Source organism: Petromyzon marinus, chromosome 54, assembly GCF_048934315.1.
Source record: "Petromyzon marinus isolate PM22_M1 ecotype Great Lakes invasive population chromosome 54, UKy_Petmar_22M1.pri1.0, whole genome shotgun sequence".
NCBI lineage: Eukaryota > Metazoa > Chordata > Hyperoartia > Petromyzontiformes > Petromyzontidae > Petromyzon > Petromyzon marinus.
The window spans coordinates 7,124,595-7,147,756 of NC_133720.1; the positions used below are offsets into that span (position 1 = coordinate 7,124,595).

The following is a 23,162-nucleotide window of genomic DNA, read 5'->3' on the forward strand; positions in this document are numbered from 1 at the left end:
GCCTCCCCTAGGTCGACTCAGCCTCAAATGAGTACCTGGTGCGGTGTGTAAACATTGCCACTAGGGAGACACCCCCACGTGTACCGTTCCGGCCTTCACAGGTGCTCGCTAACAGCACTTGCCCCTACAGTCTGTTAAGGCTTTATGGGGGATCTTTGTCTTTCGTATCTGTATGTATCTCTGTGTGTCTTTATCTGTACGTTGAACTTCTTTCTCACCGTACGTAGCCAACCGTGCCAATCGGAGGTGCGGCGAGGGGGTGGAAGGACAACAAACCAAACGCGCACAAAAAGCAGTGTCCCTGTACGTATCTCCGTGTGCGAAACAACAACACAGATCCCCCGTGTAGCCTTAACAGACTGTTGGGGCAAGTGCTGTTAGCGAGCACCTATGAAGGCCGGCACGGCACACGAGGGGGTGGGTGGCCAACACCACGCCCGGCCGCCTTTGTCTCCCTAGCGACGATGTTTACACATCGCACCAGGTACTCATTTGAGGCTGAGTCGACCTAGGGGAGGCCCAGGACCGGTTTAGATAATCGTTACTGGTCTTTGCCGTGAGCGGAAATCGAACCCGGGTCGCCAGGTTCGTAGTGCAGCGTAGCGCTAACCGCTACACCACAGCTCCCCACTCACGCAGCGCACACACAGTTTCAAGTTCATTCAAGTTTCATGCGTTAGGTGTAGCCCTGTGAGCCACGCGGCTCTTGAGTCGGGTGCGTGCAACCGCAACAAACAAAACAAACATGAACAGAGAAACGTCTTAAAGGGACGACGCGCAACAGAAACATCCTGGGATAAACCAGCAAATCTCCCAGAGGCGGAGTACACGATTGATCCCCACTGGTGAGCGCAGAGCCGCGATGCACACAGAGCGAATTTCTGGGCAGGAATAAGACGAGCCTCGAACCCCCGCGCAGAGCGAGGCGGGCGGGCGGGCGGGCAGGCCAACGCCAAAGCGTTGGTGTACGGTGCTTTTTTCAGGAATGTTTTAGCTGTTTTTTTATTTTTCCCATGGATTTTCTGTTTGCACATTCACGTAGTCACTGTAAGATGTTTTTCTTGTTCGTGTTTTTGGTTTTTTTTTGTTTCTTGTGGTTGCACCCGATTCAAGAGCCGAATGGCTCACAGGGCTATACCAAAATACACTGAAACTGAAACGCGCGCTCCACGCCTGCCGGGGGTGGGGGGGGGGGGGGAGCGGAGCGTCGGGCCTGCTTGGCCGTTGGCTCACCGACCGCACCGAAGTTCGACTCCCGGTCCACGGCTCACGCCGGTGGGGAGTCGGTAACTTGAAGCGGCTCTGGGCGCGCGTGGTCACGCAGCCACCCCCCCCCCCCCCCCGGAAAGACGACAGTGGCACGATGTAACACGATGTTTTAAAACTGGGTGGTAAGTGTTATTTTAAAACTGGGTGGCAAGTGTTATTTTAAAACTGGGTGGTAAGTGTTATTTTAAAACTGGGTGGTAAGTGTTATTTTAAAACTGGGTGGTAAGTGTTATTTTAAAACTGGGTGGTAAGTGTTATTTTAAAACTGGGTGGTAAGTGTTATTTTAAAACTGGGTGGTAAGTGTTATTTTAAAACTGGGTGGTAAGTGTTATTTTAAAACTGGGTGGTAAGTGTTATTTTAAAACTGGGTGGTAAGTGTTATTTTAAAACTGGGTGGTAAGTGTTATTTTAAAACTGGGTGGTAAGTGTTATTTTAAAACTGGGTGGTAAGTGTTATTTTAAAACTGGGTGGTAAGTGTTATTTTAAAACTGGGTGGTAAGTGTTATTTTAAAACTGGGTGGTAAGTGTTATTTTAAAACTGGGTGGTAAGTGTTATTTTAAAACTGGGTGGTAAGTGTTATTTTAAAACTGGGTGGTAAGTGTTATTTTAAAACTGGGTGGTAAGTGTTATTTTAAAACTGGGTGGTAAGTGTTATTTTAAAACTGGGTGGTAAGTGTTATTTTAAAACTGGGTGGTAAGTGTTATTTTAAAACTGGGTGGTAAGTGTTATTTTAAAACTGGGTGGTAAGTGTTATTTTAAAACTGGGTGGTAAGTGTTATTTTAAAACTGGGTGGTAAGTGTTATTTTAAAACTGGGTGGTAAGTGTTATTTTAAAACTGGGTGGTAAGTGTTATTTTAAAACTGGGTGGTAAGTGTTATTTTAAAACTGGGTGGTAAGTGTTATTTTAAAACTGGGTGGTAAGTGTTATTTTAAAACTGGGTGGTAAGTGTTATTTTAAAACTGGGTGGTAAGTGTTATTTTAAAACTGGGTGGTAAGTGTTATTTTAAAACTGGGTGGTAAGTGTTATTTTAAAACTGGGTGGTAAGTGTTATTTTAAAACTGGGTGGTAAGTGTTATTTTAAAACTGGGTGGTAAGTGTTATTTTAAAACTGGGTGGTAAGTGTTATTTTAAAACTGGGTGGTAAGTGTTATTTTAAAACTGGGTGGTAAGTGTTATTTTAAAACTGGGTGGTAAGTGTTATTTTAAAACTGGGTGGTAAGTGTTATTTTAAAACTGGGTGGTAAGTGTTATTTTAAAACTGGGTGGTAAGTGTTATTTTAAAACTGGGTGGTAAGTGTTATTTTAAAACTGGGTGGTAAGTGTTATTTTAAAACTGGGTGGTAAGTGTTATTTTAAAACTGGGTGGTAAGTGTTATTTTAAAACTGGGTGGTAAGTGTTATTTTAAAACTGGGTGGTAAGTGTTATTTTAAAACTGGGTGGTAAGTGTTATTTTAAAACTGGGTGGTAAGTGTTATTTTAAAACTGGGTGGTAAGTGTTATTTTAAAACTGGGTGGTAAGTGTTATTTTAAAACTGGGTGGTAAGTGTTATTTTAAAACTGGGTGGTAAGTGTTATTTTAAAACTGGGTGGTAAGTGTTATTTTAAAACTGGGTGGTAAGTGTTATTTTAAAACTGGGTGGTAAGTGTTATTTTAAAACTGGGTGGTAAGTGTTATTTTAAAACTGGGTGGTAAGTGTTATTTTAAAACTGGGTGGTAAGTGTTATTTTAAAACTGGGTGGTAAGTGTTATTTTAAAACTGGGTGGTAAGTGTTATTTTAAAACTGGGTGGTAAGTGTTATTTTAAAACTGGGTGGTAAGTGTTATTTTAAAACTGGGTGGTAAGTGTTATTTTAAAACTGGGTGGTAAGTGTTATTTTAAAACTGGGTGGTAAGTGTTATTTTAAAACTGGGTGGTAAGTGTTATTTTAAAACTGGGTGGTAAGTGTTATTTTAAAACTGGGTGGTAAGTGTTATTTTAAAACTGGGTGGTAAGTGTTATTTTAAAACTGGGTGGTAAGTGTTATTTTAAAACTGGGTGGTAAGTGTTATTTTAAAACTGGGTGGTAAGTGTTATTTTAAAACTGGGTGGTAAGTGTTATTTTAAAACTGGGTGGTAAGTGTTATTTTAAAACTGGGTGGTAAGTGTTATTTTAAAACTGGGTGGTAAGTGTTATTTTAAAACTGGGTGGTAAGTGTTATTTTAAAACTGGGTGGTAAGTGTTATTTTAAAACTGGGTGGTAAGTGTTATTTTAAAACTGGGTGGTAAGTGTTATTTTCTCGTTGCTTATGCCTCAAAAGTGTAGAACTTGGCTGTTATTCCCCCCGCGAACTTTGCTTTTGTGACCAGGACTTTACGTGAACGAAAGACGCGAATGCGCGCCACGTTTTCTCATTGAAAATAGGCACATTTTAAAAATATCAATGTCCTGGTCACAAAAGCAAAAGTTTGTGGGTAATAATATCCATTTTCTGTACTTTTGAGGCATAAGCAATTAGAAAATAACACTTACTACCCAGGAACAAAAAAATAATATTAAATATAATAATAAAAATAATAATTAAAAAACCATTGTTACACAGTGAATTGATCAATGCATCACGACGAGGCCTTCGTCCGGCAGTGGATTGTGAAGAAAATAAAACGGCGGGCCAGCAAATGAACGCGTCGAGTGAAGTCAGCGACGTTGAACCCCCACACCCACCCACCTTTGCGGGCTTACGAGTCTTAGTTGGTGAGCGGTGACGTCACAAAGGATGATTCAAGGCTGCAATTAGGCTTGGCAAACACTGCTCATGGGGGGTCAGGGTGGGGTGGGGGGTAAAGGGATTACGGGGAGTGGTGGCGCAGCGGTTAGCGCTATGAACTCCGGCCACCACAGTGGCGAGGGATAGCCTGAAATTGTTGTGGTCTACCTCTCAGCATTTCACCAACCAATTAACCCTCGCTGACCAGTGTGGTGAAGTATGGTCAAACGGCCCCCCTCCCGTGACAGACCCGGCGTGTGGGGGGTGTGGTGGGGGGGGGGAGGCCGTCATCCAGCAGTGGATCCACCAAGCCGCTGTCAATCATAGCAGTTGGCAATCGCAGTTCAAAAAGGGAAACTTAAAAAAGAAACGGCGACAATAAAATGTGACGCAGTTTAAAATGTTACGATACTTGGGGGGGGGGGGGGGGCGAAAGAACAGCTAAAAAAAACAACAACGTTTGAGTTGACTGCCAAACAACAACTCGAAAATAATCCCATCACCGCCATCATCGCCATCAGCCAGTGTCTGTCCACTGCTGGATGAGGGCCTCGGCTCACCAATCCCGCGTGGCACCAGCGCCACCACCACCGCCGCACAGGAGTCGTTGTCATCATCGCTCCGTCTCCCCTTGGATGCGTTCTCTCCCTTAGATAAATAAATAATGTGGGCAAATCCCTCGACATTTCGCGGCACCGCCGCATTGGATTTCGCGGGCCGTTCGGCACGACGATGCCCGACGTTTCGCTCCGCGTGCCTGCTGAAGAAAACTAAAAATTGCCAGACACCTGCGTCGGAGAAGCACACCCCCGGGCGCGAAACGTCGGATATCGTGCCTCTGTAGCACCAAGCTCGCGCAAGCCCGCGAACCGCACATCGTTCGGAGCGGTGGAGGGGGGTCAGCGGTGGTGATCTGTCAGGAGCGGTGGCGCAGCGGTTAGCGCTACGCCGCGCTGAGAACCCGGCGAGCCGAGTTCGATTCTCGCTCACCGATGGACGATTAATGATCTGAACCGGTCCTGTGTGTCAGTGTGTGTGTGTCAGTGTGTGTGTGTGTCAGTGTGTGTGTGTGCGTCTATGGGAGTGGTAGTGTAGCGGTTAACGCGCTGCGCTACGAACCTGGCGATCCGAGTTCGATTCCTCACGGCCACCACCAGTGACGATTATCTGAACCGGTTGTGGGCCTCCGCTAAGTGGACTCAGCCTCAAATGAGTACCTGAGTGCGATGTGTAAACATCGCCACTGGGGAGACAAAGGCGGTCGGGCGTGGTGGTGCTGGCCACCCGCTCCCTCGTGTGCCGTGTTGGCCTTCATAGGTGCTGCTCGCTAACAGCACTTGCCCCAACAGTCTGTTAAGGCTATACGGGGGATCTTTGACTTCTCTTACACACAGAGCTATGTTATGGGTGTAGGCTGTGCAGAGCAGTCTATGACAGTGCCAACATTGCATAGGCTATCCCATTCTCTTTGTCTTTGGGATAGGGAGAGGTCATGAGGGTAGGGTATTTAATCATTTAACCGTAGATTGACTGTGTTGACCTTTTGACTTAACGGCAATAAGCCCGCGGTGTTTGTTGACCAACAACGTTTATTTACGAAGGACAGTGGGGATATAGGGCGAACAATGAGGGGGTTGAGTGATGGTCATGCTAAGCCAAACCCCGTGATATTTTTGAGCGAGGTGGCCCATCGTGCCAGTCGGTCGGTCAATGCATGGCACCTGGGCCTGTCCCGTGAGCTCCTCCTGCACCTAGCCTGGCACAGCAGTACAACCCATGGAAGCTGGGTCTGTCCCGTGACCTCCTCCTGCACCTAGCCTGGCACAGCAGTACAACCCATGGCACCTGGATCTGCCCCGTGACCTCCTGGACCTAGCCTGGCACAGCAGTATAACCCATGGCACCTGGGTCTGCCCCTTGACCTCCTGCACCTAGCCTGGCACAGCAGTACAACCCCATGGCACCTGAATCTGTCCCGTGACCTCCTCCTGCACCTAGCCTGGCACAGCAGTACAACCCACGGAACCTGGGTCTGCCATGTGACCTCCTCCTGGCAGTAGCAGCAGTGAATCTTCCAAACTCCACGTGACAGCCTCATAGTGCACCAAGTCTGACACGACAACAGCTGTTGTTGTGAATGTGAGTGTACACAAGTTTGTGTTTGTATACATGTATGTATACGTATATGGGGATCGGTACTGCGCTGCGAACCCGGCTACCCGAGATCGATCGCTGCTCACGACCAACACCGGTGACGAATTTCTGAACCGGTCCTGGATCTCCCCTAGGTCGACTCAGCCTCAAACGAGTGCCTGGGTGCGGTGTGTAAACATCGCCACTGGGCATACGAGGGCGGCCGGGCGTGGTGCTGGCCACCCACCCCCTCCTCGTGTGCCACACTGCCGACCTTCATAGGTGGCTGCTACTCGCTACTCACAGCACTTGCCCCAACGGTCTGTCAAGGATACACGGGGAATCTTTGTCTTTGTGGTGACGGCTCGGTTGGGTTTACAGGAGGAGGAGGAGGAGGGGGGGAGTTTAATTTGGTCAGGGCCCAAAAAAATGGCAGTGGAGCCTCCGGGGTAAAAAATAAAATTTAATTCAAAATTAAAAAAGCTCTCTCGCTGGTTCACCAGTTCCACTGCTGGATTATTTCTTTCCGCCTGAGTACGACCGCTTGTGTTGCGATCGAAACGTCGTGGTATATTATTTTTTATTTTGTTTTATTTTCCTACCCACGTGACTTTACCGAAAGAACCAAAAAGTGTGGATTCCTGCAGTCACGAAAGCTTCAAATCAAGATTATCACTAAAAAAAAGGGCCGGACCCTTTGAGTGTGACAGTTTTAATCCCATTACTCACAGCGTCAGGCGTGGCGCGTCTTTGTGTGCGCGCGAGAATGCGCAAGGGCGCAAAGGTCAAGGGGTCAAGGGGTCGTTTCACAAAGGTCAAGGGGTAATTTCTCATCGGGTGACCCTGCGCCCGTCTATCGCGGGCTTGTGCCGCAGCACGGCTCTCCGGTTGCGTTCTGGGGGGGGGGGGGGGGTGCGTTCGGCGCGACGTCCGACGTTTCGCTCCCCCCCCCAACCCCACGCTCGCGCAGGGGCTTTTCTCTCCTCAGCTCTAAATTCGGTTCCTTAAGAGGCTCCCGCGGCACAGTTGGGGCGAAACGTCGGACGTCGCGCCGAACGACACGCACGCTGGTGCACGGGCGCAACCCGAGAGCGCGTCAGGGCGGCATTCCTCAATCCCTCGCTGGGTGACGGAGGTTCGGTGAACGTGTGGAGTAAGAGACTCGGTGGTGGCTGCGGTCTTCACAGCGCGCGGTGGTGGGTGGAGGCGTTGCGGCGGCGTTGCTTGCGTGCGGTTTGAAGCAATCACGGCGCGAGACGAATTCCCGAGATCGCTTCGCTGCCCTCGTGAGAACTCCCCCTCCCTTACCCCCCCCCCACCCCGTGTCGTGCGCTCTGCTCCGCTATTTTTGTTTGTTGACGTCCCTTGGCCCCCTGAACCGTACACAGCGGCAGCAGCAGCGCGTGATGTTTGTTAACAGCCCCACGCTCCTGTCCGGCCCGCGACAAATGCAAAGTCTCAGAGAGCGCGGTCGGTCGTAAGCCCTATCCCCTCCCCCCTGAAAAAATGTTGTTGTGCAGGAGAACAAACAATGTGTACTCGTTAGGGTCACTGCGTAAGTCCTAGGGGTATCTATGTAAGTCCTAGGGGTGTCTATGTAAGTCCTAGGGGTATCTATGTAAGTCCTAGGGGTGTCTATGTAAGTCCTAGGGGTCTCTATGTAAGTCCTAGGGGTGTCTATGTAAGTTCTAGGGGTGTCTATGTAAGTTCTAGGGGTCTCTATGTAAGTCCTAGGGGTCTCTATGTAAGTCCTAGGGGTCTCTATGTAAGTCCTAGGGGTTTCTATGTAAGTCCTAGGGGTGTCTATGTAAGTCCTAGGGGTGTATATGTAAGTCCTAGGGGTGTCTATGTAAGTCCTAGGGGTCTCTATGTAAGTCCTAGGGGTCTCTAAGTCCTAGGGGTCTCTATGTAAGTCCTAGGGGTTTCTAAGTCTAGGGGTATCTATATAAGTCCTAGGGTCACTATGCAAGTCTCTTCCTCCTGGCATCATCCTCACTCATGTTGGGGTCTCCCTTTATAGTAGTGTAGTGTATAGTGTAGTTTATAGTAGTGTACTGTAGAGTGTAGTTTATAGCAGTGTATAGTAGTGTATAGTAGTGTACTGTATAGTAGTGTAGAGTAGAACCCCTCTTAACGACCACCCCTGTTAACGACTAATCGCTGAACGATGGGCCTCCATAGAGCCCAATGTGTAGTGTATAGGGTAGTGTATAGTAGTGTAGTGTATAATAGTGTAGTGTATAGTGTAGTGTATAGTAGTGTAGTGTATAGTGTAATGTATAATTGTGTAGTGTATAATAGTGTAGTGTATAGTGTAGTGTAGTGTATAGTATGTAGTGTATAGTAGTGTAGTGTATAGTAGTGCAGTCTATAGTGTATTGTATAGTAGTGTATAGTAGTGTAGTGTATAGTAGTGTAGTATATGAAGTGTAGTCTATAGTAGTGTAGTGTATAGTAGTGTAGTGTATAGTAGTGTAGTATATGAAGTTTAGTCTACAGTAGTGTAGTGTATAGTAGTGTAGTGTATAGTAGTATAGTAGTGTAGTGTATAGTGTAGTGTATAGTAGTATAGTAGTGTAGTCTATAGTAGTGTAGTGTATAGTAGTGTAGTATATTGTGTAGTGTATGGCAGTGTATAGTGTAGTGTAGTGCCTCCATAGAGCCCAATGTGTTCACTTACAACCATTCCCCTGTTAACGACGGGCTGTTATAGATACAGTAACTTGTAATTATTGCCATGATTAACCTTACTTTTGATATTAGGTGTTTATAACGTTGTTAGTATCTTCATGTATTAATACCCATTGTTTCAATATTACAAAGAACGTTTTCTGGGTGAAAAGGGGGTAACTTTCGATGCTATCGGAGCGAATGAAGCCTTTCACGTGTCTCCCATCCTCGCTAAAGGACCAAATCGCTCGGCGACCGGTTTCGTGGAACCAATCATCGTCGTGAAGGTGGAGGTTGTTCAACTGCACAATCATCGGTGACCAGACCGAGACCATCAGGATACCACCGCTCGCTTTTTGCCGCACGTCTCAGGCCGCCTGTAACCCAGCACCGTTGAGGCAAGCAGCGAGGGTTGATGGATCGCCGTGCAGACGGGTCGTAGGAAACCCCCTTCGCGGGATGAAGCCGCCGTACTCTGGCTGGCCAGGCGAAGGCGGGTACAGCGAAGTGGACTATTCTGCCGTCCGTTTCCATCTGTGCGGGGATAGAGCGTTGCTCCATCGCACAAGGTGCGGGGTTTTTCTTTTCTTTTCTTCCGGGCGCTCCGGTTTAAATCGCACACTTATACAATAAACACCTCCGATTAGCACGGATTGGCTACATACGGTGGGAAAGAAGTTCAACATCATACAACACTCATCATCGTTAAATTGGCTGAAAACACCTTCAAATAACAACAACTCCAATGCGGCAGCAGGGCAACTCCGTGCGTCTCTCCTGGACGCATAAATCAATCACGAACGGTGACTTTCAGAAAAACGCGGTCGCTCAAATCACAGGTGACCGAGGCTAGGATTCAACAACAATGAGGATCCCCAGTGGCGCCGATCTCTCTCTCGATCTCGATCTCTCTCTCCCTCTCCGTGTCTCTCCCTGACCCACAGGTAACCACCCGTTTAGAGATAAGGCAGGGGCTCACTTTCACGCGACGATAAATTAATCCGCGCTTTCAAAAAGGGGTCTGCGATTTTTAAGTTTTTGTGGTCAGGGGGCGCGTGGCGGTGCTCACGATGAAATCACACGGGAGCTCCCGCTCCTCTCGTTCCTCTCGCTTCGCTCGCTCGCCCCTTTAAACCAGTGTCGTCGTCTTTTCCTCTCGAGAGCTTTTTTTTAATTAAAAAAAACAGCAACAAAAAAATTCGTAATCGAGTCCCACCCCACCGTGGATGATTTATCGGAGAAGGGCGCCGAACGGGGAATAGGAGAGCGATGCTTCTGCGATGTCACGGGATTTGGTCGCCGCGACCGGGACGACCATGTGACGGCCCCGGTCTGCTCGCCCGGGGCTCTTGCGGTGTTGGTCGCGGTGCCATTGGCATCAGCGACGGCATCACGAAGCCGCGTTTGTGTGCGGTCTGTTTGTGTCTTTATTCCTTTATTTTTTATAACCCAGGAAAAAGCTGGGTCACACCCGCCCCCCCCCCCCACCACCAAACCTCGAGACACTATTCAAAAGGAGTTGATTTTGCTCGGAGCTGAGTTTCTTGCTGAATATTTTTTTTGTCTGGGTCGTTGGTCGACTGACGTGGACGGAGGTGGTTGGTTAGGGTGGTGGTTGTTTTGGTAACAATGATGGCGGTGGTTGTGGTGGTGATGATATTGGTCGTGATGGTGGAGGTGGTTGTTTTGGTAGCAATGATAGTGGTGATTGTGGTGGCGATGATTTTGGTCGTGATGGTGGAGGTGGTTGTTTTGGTAACAATGATGGCGGTGGTTGTGGTGGCGATGATTTTGGTCGTGATGGTGGAGGTGGTTGTTTTGGTAGCAATGATAGTGGTGATTGTGGTGGCGATGATTTTGGTCGTGATGGTGGAGGTATTTGTTTTGGTAGCAATGATGGCGGTGGTTGTGGTGGCGATGATTTTGGTCGTGATGGTGGAGGTGGTTGTTTTGGTAGCAATGATAGTGGTGATTGTGGTGGCGATGATTTTGGTCGTGATGGTGGAGGTATTTGTTTTGATAGCAATGATGGCGGTAGTTGTGGTGGCGATGATTTGGGTCATGATGGTGGAGGTGGTTGTGGTGATAGTAATGATAGCAGTGGTTGTGGTGGCGATGATTTTGGTCGTGATGGTGGAGGTGGTTGTTTTGGTAGCAATGATAGCGGTGATTGTGGTGGCGATGATTTTGGTCGTGATGGTGGAGGTGGTGGTAATTTTGGTCGTGGTGGTGGTTGTGGTGATGATGATGGCATTGTGAGTAGTGGTGGAGGCGGTTGTGGTGCTTTTGGTTTGGTGGTAATGGTGGAGGTGGTTGTGGTGGTGCTGATGTTTTTGATAGTAATGGTGGAGGTAGTTGTGGTGGTGGTTTTGGTCGTGATGGTGGAGGTGGTTGTGGTGGTGCTGGTGGTGTCGTGATGGTGATCGAGATGGCTGTTTTGGTTGGGATGGTAGAGGTGGGTGTGGTAGTAATGGTTGTTTTGCGAGTGATAGTGGTGGTGTAGTGGTGATGATGCATTTGGTAGTCATGATAATGATGATTGTGGTGGTGACGTAAGTGGTGATGGCAGTGATCATAGAGGTGGTGGTGACGGCAGTGATTTGGTATCATAGTTAACCGCACTTACAATCTTAGTGTCAGTGTCTGCGGTTGGTGGACCATACAGGGATGGGATCCATGGTGTGCGCAATGCACACCATCATCATCACCATCATCACCACCTTCATCACCACCATCATCACCATCATCACCAGGCACTGCGATGTTGGAGGAGAGTGGAGGACATTTTCGAAGCAGTAATTTTTGTGGTCACTACTCAACGGAAGGAAATTGCTGCAAGTCAGTGGGTTATTACCGCGTGTGTGTGTGTGTGCGGGTGTGTGGGTGTGTGTGTGGGTGTGTGTGCGGGTGTGTGTGCGGGTGTGCGAGGGTGTGTCTGTGCGGTTGTGTGTGGGTGTGTGCGGTTGTGTGCATGTGTGTGGATGTGTGTGTGTGTGTGCGTGTGTGCGGTGTTTGTGGGTGTGTGTGTGCGGGTGTGTGTGCGGGTGTGAGTGTGTGTGTGCGGTGTGTGTGGGTGTGGGTGTGTGTGCGGGGTGTGTAAGTGTGTGTGGGTGTGTTTGTGCGGGTGTGTGTGGGTGTGTGCGAGGATGTGTCTGTGTGTGTGGGTGTGTGTGTGCGGGTGTGTGTGGGTGTGTGTGCGGGTGTGTGTAAGTGTGTGTGGGTGTGTGTGTGCGGGTGTGTGTGGGTGTGTGCGAGGATGTGTCTGTGTGTGTGTGGGGTTGTGTGTGGGTGTGTGTGCGTGTGTATGTGCGGGTGTGTGCGAGGGTGTGTCAGTGTGTGTGTGCGGTTGTGTGTGGGTGTGTGCGTGTGTATGTGCGGGTGTGTTTGGGTGTGTGTGCGGGTGTGTGTGGGTGTTTGTGTGCGGGTGTGTGTGGGTGTGTGTGGGTGTGTGCGGTTGTGTGCATGTGTGTGTGGATGTGTGGGTGTGTGTGTGCGTGTGTGCGGTGTGTGTGGGTGTGTGTGTGCAGGTGTGTGTGCGGGTGTGAGTGTGTGTGTGCGGTGTGTGTGGGTGTGTGTGCGGGTGTGTGTAAGTGTGTACCGGATGGGCAACTCTGTCCTGGACAGTGCTGTGGGGGGAGGTCCAATTCCGATTGGCTCCTCCCCTCATGGCGTCTGTGTCCACCACAGTGGCTAAACGGGGGCTCTGGACGGGTGCGAGGGGCTGGTAGCCCCACCACCTCCAATTAATTACCACTAAACTACAAATACAAAATTTAACTAATAAGCTTGTGCCGGAGGCCCCGGGGGAACAGGCGTCTATGACGTCTCCTGGCCAAACCCCAATTGGCGGAGCCAGGAGATTGAATCTCTACCCTCGGGGCTCCTCCAGAAACAACGAAAAGCCATTACGGATGGCCACGTGGAATGTTCGAACGCTCACTGCGGAGGAGAGGCTGCCACTCCTCTGTTGGGAGCTGGACCGGTACCGCCTGGATCTCTGTGCCATTCAGGAGGTCCGGTGGACCGGTTCTGGCTCCTGCCACCATGAGGGGTGGACAGTCCTCTACTCGGGGCAGCAGACTGCCAAACAACAGGGTGTGGCTCTTCTTTTGAACAAAAGAATGAAGGGGGCGTGGGAGCGTGGCGGTGAGGTGTGGGAAGCTGTAAGCCCCAGGCTACTTTGGGTTCGCCTTCCCCTCAACCAGAGGCGAGGAGTGGTTGTCGTAGTAACTAATGCCCCCACCGAAGACCAACATCCGTGGAGGGATGCAGGCAAAGCCGATGAGTCAGATGCCTTCTATAACCTCCTGTCACAGGTGCTGGCTAAAGTGGCCCCTCGGGATAGAGTCATCTTGTTGGGTGACTTCAATGCCCGAGTTTGTCATGATGCTGGCTCCTGGTCTGGAGTGATTGGAGGGCATGGGCCAGATCAGCTCAATAACAACGGTAGGAGGCTGCTAGATTTTTGTGTAGCCCATGGGCTTGTAATTACCAACACGCTGTTCCGGCATCGGCGCATCCACACAACATCATGGATGCATGCCGGGTCCAAGCAAGAACATCTACTGGACTACATAGTGACGGACCAGCGGATGCGAGCCCATGTCCTTGACACCAGGACCTACCGTGGAGCTGATCTGCCCTCTGACCATCGACTAGTCATCTGTAAGATGTGCCTGCCATTCTTCCACTCCGGTGGTGGGTGTACACCCAGGACCCCATTCCAACCTAAAGTGGCCTTGTCTCAGTTATCTGATGAAAATTGCAAGCGAGAATTTCATCATCGCTTGCGGCTGGGATTGGCATCGTCCCCGACTCCTCCTGATGTCGAGGGTAAATGGGCGAGGTTTAGGACTGTGACTCATGCAGCTGCAATGGCTGCTTTGGGTACGCAGTCCAGACCTCCCCAGAGACCCTGGCTGACAGAGGAGGTGCTCAGGATGGTTGAGAAAAAGCGACAGGCCCACTGTCATCGGCTACAGAATCCCACGTCAGAGAATGAGGAGGCTTACCGCAGCCTTCGCTCGGAGGTTCGGAGAGCCGTGAGGCGTTGCAAGGATGGGTGGTGGTCGCGGGTTGCTGAGGAGATGGAGTCTGCCTCAGTGGCCCGTGATCACAAATCTCTATTTAACTCCATCAAAAAAGTAATCTGCAGTGCCACACCTATTACCATCATTAGGGGAAAAAAAGGTGATCCAATCTCCGACCCCCAGGAACAGGTTTGCAGATTTGCTGAGCATTTCTGTGAGGTCCTGGGGGAGGGAAAATCCCTCAGCCAGGAAAACATCGTGGCACAAAGTGAGGATGACCCTGCTGAGGCTGCGGTGCCTCAAATATTGGAAGAAGTCACCCACTGTGAGTGGCTGGCTGAGGTACCATCTGTTGAGGAAGTACTGAAGGCGATCCGGAGTCTGAGACCAGGAAAGGCAGCGGGCAGAGAGGATCTCCCAAGCGAAATGCTGAGGGAGGGTGGCGTTTGTGCACAGACTGCCCTATATGACATCATAACAACAGTCTGGACCACTGGACAGGTTCCGCAGGATTGGAAGGATGCCCTGGTGGTCCACCTCTTTAAGAAGGGGGACCGCACAGACTGTAACAAATACAGGGGCATCTCACTCCTCAGTGTGCCGGGAAAGGTCCTGGCAAGGATTATTCAACATCGCCTTGCCAGGCACGCTGAGGAGAGGCTTGCGGAGCCCCAATGCGGTTTCAGGAAAGGGCGGTCCTGCATGGATGCCATATTTTCTGTCCGTCTGCTACAGCAGAGGTGTAGTGAATTCCAGCAAGACCTACATCTCTGCTTTATTGACCTGGTCAAGGCCTATGATACCATCAGTAGGCCTGGGCTCTGGGTTGTTCTTCGTGCTTTTGGAGTACCTGACCCTCTGCTCACGATCATTAAGGACCTTCATGATGGTGAGCGCGCCCGGGTAAAACTACGTGACCGGGAGTCAGAGCCATTCCCTGTACACCTTGGGGTGCGACAGGGATGTCCTCTGGCTCCCACATTATTTAACATCTATTTTGACCACGTAGTTCGTGAAGCCTTCAATGGCTGTATCGGGGGAATCTCCATATGGTACAGATAAAATGGGAGGCTGATCAATGCCCGGGTGCGGTCAAGGGATGGCTCCCTATTGCTCAACCACGTTATGTATGCCGATGATTTGTTAATAGCTGCTCATTCAGAGGAGGAGTTGGAGACGCTGCTGTTGAGACTGGAGCGTGCTTCTAAGAGATGGGGCCTTACCATCAGCCCCACCAAAACTAAGCACCTGCCTGGGTATTTTGTACCATCGGACACTCCACCCCCACAACTCCCAATCGGTGATGGGGCAGTTGTGGAGAGAGTGGAGAGTTTCCCATACCTGGGCAGTGTGCTTTTGACCTGCTCCAGTTTATCAGCAGAGGTTTCACTCCGAATCAGTCGAGCGGCAATATATTTTCATCAGTTGCGTAATGCTGTGTGGAAGCTACCTGGTCTGTCGCTCCGCACTAATCTTCAAGTCTTCTCGGCCATGGTCATTCCCTCCCTTCTCTACGCTTGCGAAACGTGGACCCCCCTAATGGAACATCTTCGCCGGTTAGAAACATTTAGGCTGGCCTGCCTACGATCCATCCTGGGTTAAACCAGACTGGATTGTGTGAGGAGCTCACAAATCCTTGAAAGATCTGGACACGGTCCCATCGGTGAGCTCCTCCGGCAGGCAAGGCTGCGATGGCTGGGTCATGTAGCCCGCATGCCCAGCCACCGCATGCCGAAACAGCTTTTGTTTGACCGGATTGAGGGGGCTAGGTGGGCGCGGCACGGGCTAGAGAAGAGATGGAGTGACGTGGTACAGGAGGACGTGGAGCTGAGTGGACTTGCCGATGACTGGTACCAGCGGTGTCAAGATCGGCCTCTGTGGAGGAGGCTCGTGAAGGATGCTACTGGGCAGTTGGAGGCAGTCGCCCTCCAACAACAACGGAGGGCGGAGGAGCGACGCTCAGAACAACGAGCGGAGCGCCGGGTGGCTAAAGCACAGCAGGTTTGCACAGTAGGGGGCACAGGTGGTGCATCAGCCAGTCATCTCAGTCAGTCGACCCGTGGCACCTGGGTCTGCCCAGTGACCTCCTGCCAGCGGGCGTTCGACACTTCACATGGCCTCACGGTGCACATAGCCTGGCACAAGCGTCGTGGTGACGTCACCGCCACTTAGTGGCGAATGGCGGTTGTTGTTGTTGTTGGTGAGTGTGTTGGTGCGTGTTTTGGTGAGTGTGTTGGTGCGTGTGTTGGTGAGTGTGTTGGTGCGTGTGTTGGTGAGTGTGTTGGTGCGTGTGTTCACGTGGATGTCCATGCATGCCCCCACGTGTGTGCGCGCACGCATATGCGCGCACAGCTCACTCTCCGGGCCGCTCCCCACCGCGCTCTGACCCCCCCCCCCCACCCCCGTGCAGCGATGGGCAACAAGCAGGCGACGGCGGTCAAGAAGGAGGGCGCCACCCCCAACGGCACGGACGCGCCGGAGGAGGGAGCCGGCACGGTCGGCGACGAGGGCCGACGCTCCGAGCCCTCGCTCGGCCAGGGCAAGGGCCAGGGCAGCGCCGACGGAGGCGGGGAAGTACGGCCCGAGGCCGGCGGCTCGGACGCGATCGTCGCCGGCACCCAGGAGCTCGCCCGGGCCGTGCTGAGCGGCGACAAGGATGGCCCCGCCGCCCTGGGTCAAGGTGCGGAGGTCACGAAGGTCGCGAAGGTCACGAAGGACGCGGCCGCGTGCATCCAGCAGGTGGAGGCGGCCGTGGCGGCGTTGATCCCGGCGGGCGCCGTTGAGGCCGCCGATCAATTCGCCGCGGAGAGGTCGGCCGTCCGTGAGGAGGGGGAGGAGGATCAAGGAGGTGACGAGGGGAAGGAGGAGGAGGAGGTGGTGGTCGAAGAGGAGGAATTTAAGGAGGAGGAGGTGGTGGAGGAGAAGGAGGAGGAGGTTGATGATGAGAAGGAACGACACTTGGAGAAAGTTTACAACGCGCACCGCACAGAGGAGGATGATGAGGAAGATGCGCAGGTGGTGCCCCCCTTCGCCACCGCCGGCGCCGCTGCCGCCGCCGTCGCGAGCGCGGCTTTGAGCAAAGCGTCGCCCGTGATGGCGCAGACCCCGGTGACGTTGATCAGGGCCCACCTCCTGGAGCCGGCGATCAACGTCAAGGACGGCGCGACGCCGACCAGCGACGAGACGAGCGACGCCGCCGAGCTGGAGACGCCGGACTCGGGCGAGGGTCTGGAGGGGGTCAATGAAGAGGTGAAGGAGGTGGAGAAGACGCGGAAGGTTGGGGAGGTTCCGGTTGTGCGCTCGACCCGTGACGACGACGACGATGATGATGGTGATGCTGTCAGCAACGTTGATGCTGGGGAGGAGGAGGAGGTGATGGAGGTGGCGTACGTGGTGATGGAGAAGGAGGAGGAGGAGGACGAGGAGGAGGAGGAGGAAGAGCTACCGCAGCAGCTGAAGCAGAATAAGATGGCGGAGGTGGTGGTAGGGGCCGATGTGGAGAGCTCACCATTCCGTGCGGGAGGAGAAGATCTTCACGGAGACCTGCTGGACGCGGTACTGCGCGGCCAGGAGTTCAGCACTCAGATCCAGCCGCACATTTAAATCTGCGTTCTCACACCGGGGAGGGTGAGGGGTGGGAGCGGGGTGGGTGAGGGTCAAGGTGGTGGTAATTTCCCTTCTGAAATTAGTGACGATAGAAATACCCGTGAACAAAGTGCGTTGACTTTTTTTTTACTTTCGTCAGAGGCGACCGTGAGCAGACGACAATCACCAATCGTTAAACGCCGTCGACGAAAGGGAATCTTTTTAGTCTTGACGGTACAGCCGCCCTGGCTGAATTTTCTGACGTACGATAGTTTCCGGAACGCTGCTCGGCTGGCTTGGGGTCAACATCATTGGCATAAGGCACTACCACTAGAGAGCCCTCGGCCACATCCATCGATATCTCTAAATCAGCGCAATCCTGTAACAAAACAAACAGAATCACGTGACTTTCAGAGTGGCCAAACCCCACTGTGAGCCCCTCCCCTCTCCCCGTCTACTGTGAAAACAGACACCGCTCCTCGAGGCCCTGACGCAGCAGCTTCATCCTCTTCTCTCTCCTCGTCCTTCCTCGCCCTGTGCTCCCGCTTCTCCGTTCATCTCCCATCCTCTCACATTTACCAATTCTCCCTTCCCTCCGCCGCCCCGTGTCCTTTTCCCGTGCATCGCATCCTTGCCTCTCTACTCCCCCTTCCCCCGTGGCGTAGCCAATGGGCGATAGTAGCAATCTTATCTCGTCGTTTTCCTGTACCCCTTAACCCCCCCCCCTGTAAGCAGGGGGGGTGGGGGCGGGGGGGTTAGGTTGAAACCAAGCGAGATGGACGCTTCATCATCCGGCTGAGATGAGCGCACGAAACACTGCAAAGTCCCAGGGTGTAACTGGTGGTGGTCTTTATTTTGTATTGGAGCCTCTGTCGAGTTCCCAAGAACTCCTTTCCAGTTCTTGAGACAGGAGGGTGCTGCTTGGGCCATGGGGGGAGGGGGGCTCAGATGATTGAGCGATCGCTGTGCACGTTGCGGCCACGTGCTCTTCAACGCCCTGTGCATCCGATGCAACGGGGTTTCACGTGACTGAGATGCCCCCCCCCCACTCCCCACCACACTCCAGCCACTAGAAGCCGCTTACATCCACGACATGGAATCAGTAAGATGTGATTGAATCGCGACAGTTAATGCGATCACAAGGGTTATGAAATCTCAACATCCCTACTACTGATACGCACACAAAGACGTCCCGCATAGCTTGTAACAGACTGTTGCGGCAAGTGCTGTTAGCGAGCACCTATTAAGGCCAGTACGGTACATGAGAGGGTGGGTGGCCAGAACCACGTCCGACCACCTTTGTCTCCCCAGTGGCGATGTTTACACACCACACCAGGTACTAATTTTAGGCTGAGTCGACCTAGAGGAAGCCCAGAACCGGTCCACATAACCTCCACTGGTGTTGGTGACCATGAGCGGGAATCGAACCCGGGTCGCCGGGTTCGTAGCGAAGCGCATCAACTGCTGCACTCCCGCTTTCTACTACACACACACAGTCCGTACATGCTGTGCGTGTACACACACGCAGTCCGTACATGCTGTGTGTTCACACACACAGTCCATACATGCTGTGTGTGTGTTCACACACACACACAGTCCGTACATGCTGTGTGTGCACACACACAGCATGTACATACTGTGTGTTCACACACACACAGTCCGTACATGCTGTGTGTTCGCACACACACACAGTCCGTACATGCTGTGCGTTCACACACACACACAGTCCATACATGTTGCGTTGGGACTTACAGCTGATTTTTAATGATATCATCATAGGGCTTGAATTTTTTGGGAATCACATCTGAGCATCAATCGTCTAGTCTTTTAAAAACATATCAACTTGGGTGAAGGCCAGTTACGAAGACCGGCATTGGGAGCGGTCTCCACGAATCCGGTGGCCACGGAGAAGAGGAAACATCAGAGTGGACGTTGAGAGACTGTCAGGGCAGATCTATGGGTCTCTGTGTGAGTCTGTGGGTCTCTGTGTGAGTCTGTGGGTCTGTGTGTGAGTCTGTGGGTCTGTGTGTGAGTCTGTGGGTCTCTGTGCGAGTCTGTGGGTCTCTTTTGTGAGTCTGTGGGTCTCTGTGCGAGTCTGTGGGTCTCTGTGTGAGTCTGTGGCTCTCTGAGTGAGTTTGTGGCTCTCTGAGTAAGTCTGTGTGAGTCTGTAGCTCTCTGAGTGACTCTGTGGCTCTCTGAGTGAGTCTGTGGCTCTCCGAGTTTGTCTGTGGCTCTCTGAGTGAGTCTGTGGCTCTCTAAGTGAGTCTGTGGCTCTCTGGGTGAGTCTGTGGCTCTCTGAGTGAGTCTGTGGCTCTCCGAGTTTGTCTGTGGCTCTCTGAGTGAGTCTGTGGCTCTCTGAGTGAGTCTGTGGCTCTAGGGGGTGAGTCTGTAGCTCTCTGAGTGAGTCTGTGGCTCTCCAAGTGAGTCCTTGGCTCTCTGAGTGAGGCTGTGGCTCTCCGAGTGAGTCTGTGGCTCTCTGAGTGAGTCTGTGGCTCTCCAAGTGAGTCTGTGGCTCTCTGAGTGAGTCTGAGTGAGTCTGTGGCTCTCTGAGTGAGTCTGTGGCTCTCTGAGTGAGTCTGTGGCTCTCTGAGTGAGTCTGTGGCTCTCTGAGTGAGTCTGTGGCTCTCCAAGTGAGTCCTTGGCTCTCTGAGTGAGTCTGTGGCTCTCTGAGTGAGTCTGTGGCTCTCCGAGTGAGTCTGTGGCTCTCTGAGTGAGTCTGAGTGAGTCTGTGGCTCTCCAAGTGAGTCCTTGGCTCTCTGAGTGAGTCTGTGGCTCTCTGAGTGAGTCTGTGGCTCTCCGAGTGAGTCTGTGGCTCTCTGAGTGAGTCTGAGTGAGTCTGTGGCTCTCCAAGTGAGTCCTTGGCTCTCCGAGTGAGTCTGTGGCTCTCCGAGTGAGTCTGTGGCTCTCCGAGTGAGTCTAAGACCACGCGCCGGGCGACTGCTGGGGTCAGGCCGTGGAGGTCGCTGCTTCTACCACGAGGAGCGGCGACGGCGGTGGCGGTGGCGGTGCCATCGGTGGTTCTAGGCCACGGCGACGTCTCGACGACCCTGAGAGTGTGGCAGAGCGCACGATAAGGGGGTGAGGGGGGGGGCAGTGGGGGGGGGGCTCGGTTTCCCGCACGACGACTCTGCAGAGCGAACCTCTTGCCAGAGTATCGCTGCCACCGATGTCAGTTTACCGCCAGACATTAGGGCCTCCCCCATGTCATTTCGGTCACGGGCGTTGTTTGACCATACTTCACCACGCTGGTCAGTGTAGGGGGGTGGGGGGGGGCGCGGGGAGCGAAGGTTGGGAGGGTATCCACGGGAGCGTAGAAGTACGGTGTGACAAATGGATCGACATAAATATAGCCGCTTATTATGACTTGGTGTTATCTTGTGAATTGGCATATCATGTGACTTGGCATATCATGTGACTTGGCATATCATGTGACTTAGCAAATAATGTGCCTTGGCATATCTTGCGCTTTGGCGATGTCGCGTGACTTTGCGATATCAAGTGCAAATCAGGGTTATAAATCATGTGGGCCTTTTGTTGGTTCTGGGGCTTAGCCAATTGAGAGGGAATTATCGCGCTTATTTATTAAATGTTGCTCGAAAATAACAAGCCACCATTTCTATGCAATGGAGTCAAGATGTCCGCAAGGCTGTAGGGACGGATTATTTGTCATCGTTGTTATCTTCTTACCCAAATCGGCATGCATCATTCATGTCCTCGCGGCATACTGAATGACATCACACGGCATACTGAATGACATCACACGGCATACTGAATGACATCACACGGCATACTGAATGACATCACATGCAATGAACACGTCAGTAGCCCGTACCCTGGCCCTGCTTGGCCCCGAACCAGATTCGGATTGCCTTCTTGTGAGGCCAGCGTACCGCAGTTTGGTTCTGGCTCAGCTCGGCATTATAGCCAGTGGAAATTACCCACATTGTTAAGGAACCCGTGCTGGCTCGGGTCGGATGTGCCAGTGGAAAAACGGTATATATGTCTAATTGTATACGTGCCCAACCACACTGAATTCACCATTCCCAATCCACTCTACCAAATCGAGCCGAAACTCCAGAGCGTACCGAAATTGTAATCGTATTTCGCACATTGCTTAGTCGTTCGGTGTGTGGCTTGGCCTCGGAATTTGGCGAAGCCGAGTTTGATTCCCAATCGGATCGCTCGCTCGCTCGCGTTTAACGGACAAGGAGATCTGTGCGTCTTGTGTCCTTCCACGCTTGCCGTGTGTAACGCGTGCGCTTTTACCGTCACCGTTGCCCGCCAACTTTGCCGTCTCTGTGTCCGACAAACTCCATTCCGTTGTCCATCCAATCCATCCGTTCCATCGGAAAGCGCCGTCGCAGAGTGTCCTCCAACCCGCTGTGCAGGTGCTCGTCGGGTGGCGGTGCGTGGCGAAAGCCGGGGAAGAGGCGATGCCACCATATTGCTGTAACAGGGTTAAATGCATCCACGATAGAATTAATGATGCATTGTGTTATTGTGGAAGGAAGCCATTGAGCGTCAAGGGGCGGGCTAATATGGCCTTTTTCGATCCACAAATCGTCTCGTTAGATCCATAAATCTGACAGGAATCACTTTAACGATAAAAAAAAACAAATTCTATTTGTGTTCGAGCATGGATCAAGCATGGATCAAGCATGGTATCCCGTTCCATTATGCCTTATATGAGCAAAGCCACGCCCAATCACTCCATATATTGGCCTAAAGCATGATTTATCAGTAATTCTGTCGCAAATTCATGTTATCCTGTTACAGCGCAAGCACCCACTCGGGAGAATCCAAGGAAGCGATTTCCTCTGCCGAGCCCATTTTTTTTCTTTTTTTCTTTTATCTTTTTGCCACACGCTGACTTTCTCGAGGGCATCGTCCGGGAGTTCGGAAGCCGCCGCGGGAGAGGAGACTTGCAACGCCAGCAACACGAGGGCGCGCCGACTCAAAATGGCCGCGCGCGGATTTCCGAGCGGCCGCACGAAGCCGCGTGCGAGACGCTGGGGGAATGGCTCCCCTAGGTTTAAAATAAATCAGCCACGCTCCCGACACACTTGTTACGTTACGGGCGCGCAATATAAATGTTTGTCGTTGCTGCTGTTGTTGTCTGACCGCCTTCCATCGTCACGCACGTGTAACACGCCACGCTTGTGTTGTCTGCCTGCGCGTTGCATGACCGTCGGCAATAAAGTTGCGAGCTCAAATAAAAAAAAAACCTGGAACTTGGACCGGCGTGGCTGGAGTCTAAAAAGTGCGACTCATGGCTTGCCTCACCCGGCCACGTGCTTTCACACGCACGCGGCGACACGCCCGCTCCATCCTAACCCACAATGTCGCACTAACGCGTGGTTCATATGTAACTAACGTGTTGACACGTACGCTGCACTCAATGTTCTAAGTGCGCGCGCGTGTGTGTGTGTTGTGTTGACACATCCACGCGAGGCCCGTGTATTCATATACGGCCCTGCTATGTGCATTATGTTGATTTCCAAATCGATTTGTTATTTTTTTGGGATCCGATCTCGTAAGTTAAGATCCACGTTGTAAAGCCCTCCTCCGCCAGACACAGCCAATGTAATATAACATCGTCGCGCTGGTTGTAACCCACCGGCGAAACGTCGTATCTATCCGCTCTACGTGTGCGGATCGCTCTCCACCATTACTGGTGGTGGCTGCTGAAGCAGAAATACATTGGCCGCGTCACAAATCGA

General features: G+C 51.8%; 1 protein-coding gene across 1 annotated transcript in view; it reads left to right on the forward strand.

Annotated features, from left to right (window-relative positions):
• The window catches only part of LOC116954224 (uncharacterized), a 32,836-nt gene extending 10,159 nt beyond the window's left edge, over positions 1-22,677 (forward strand). Inside the window, exon 2 of the mRNA XM_032974784.2 lies at positions 16,268-22,677. Coding sequence (XP_032830675.2) covers positions 16,270-17,460 — 1,191 coding nt within the window. The 5' untranslated portion in view covers positions 16,268-16,269 and the 3' untranslated portion in view covers positions 17,461-22,677. The remainder of the gene's footprint in view (positions 1-16,267) is intronic.
• Positions 22,678-23,162: the final 485 nt, after the last annotated feature.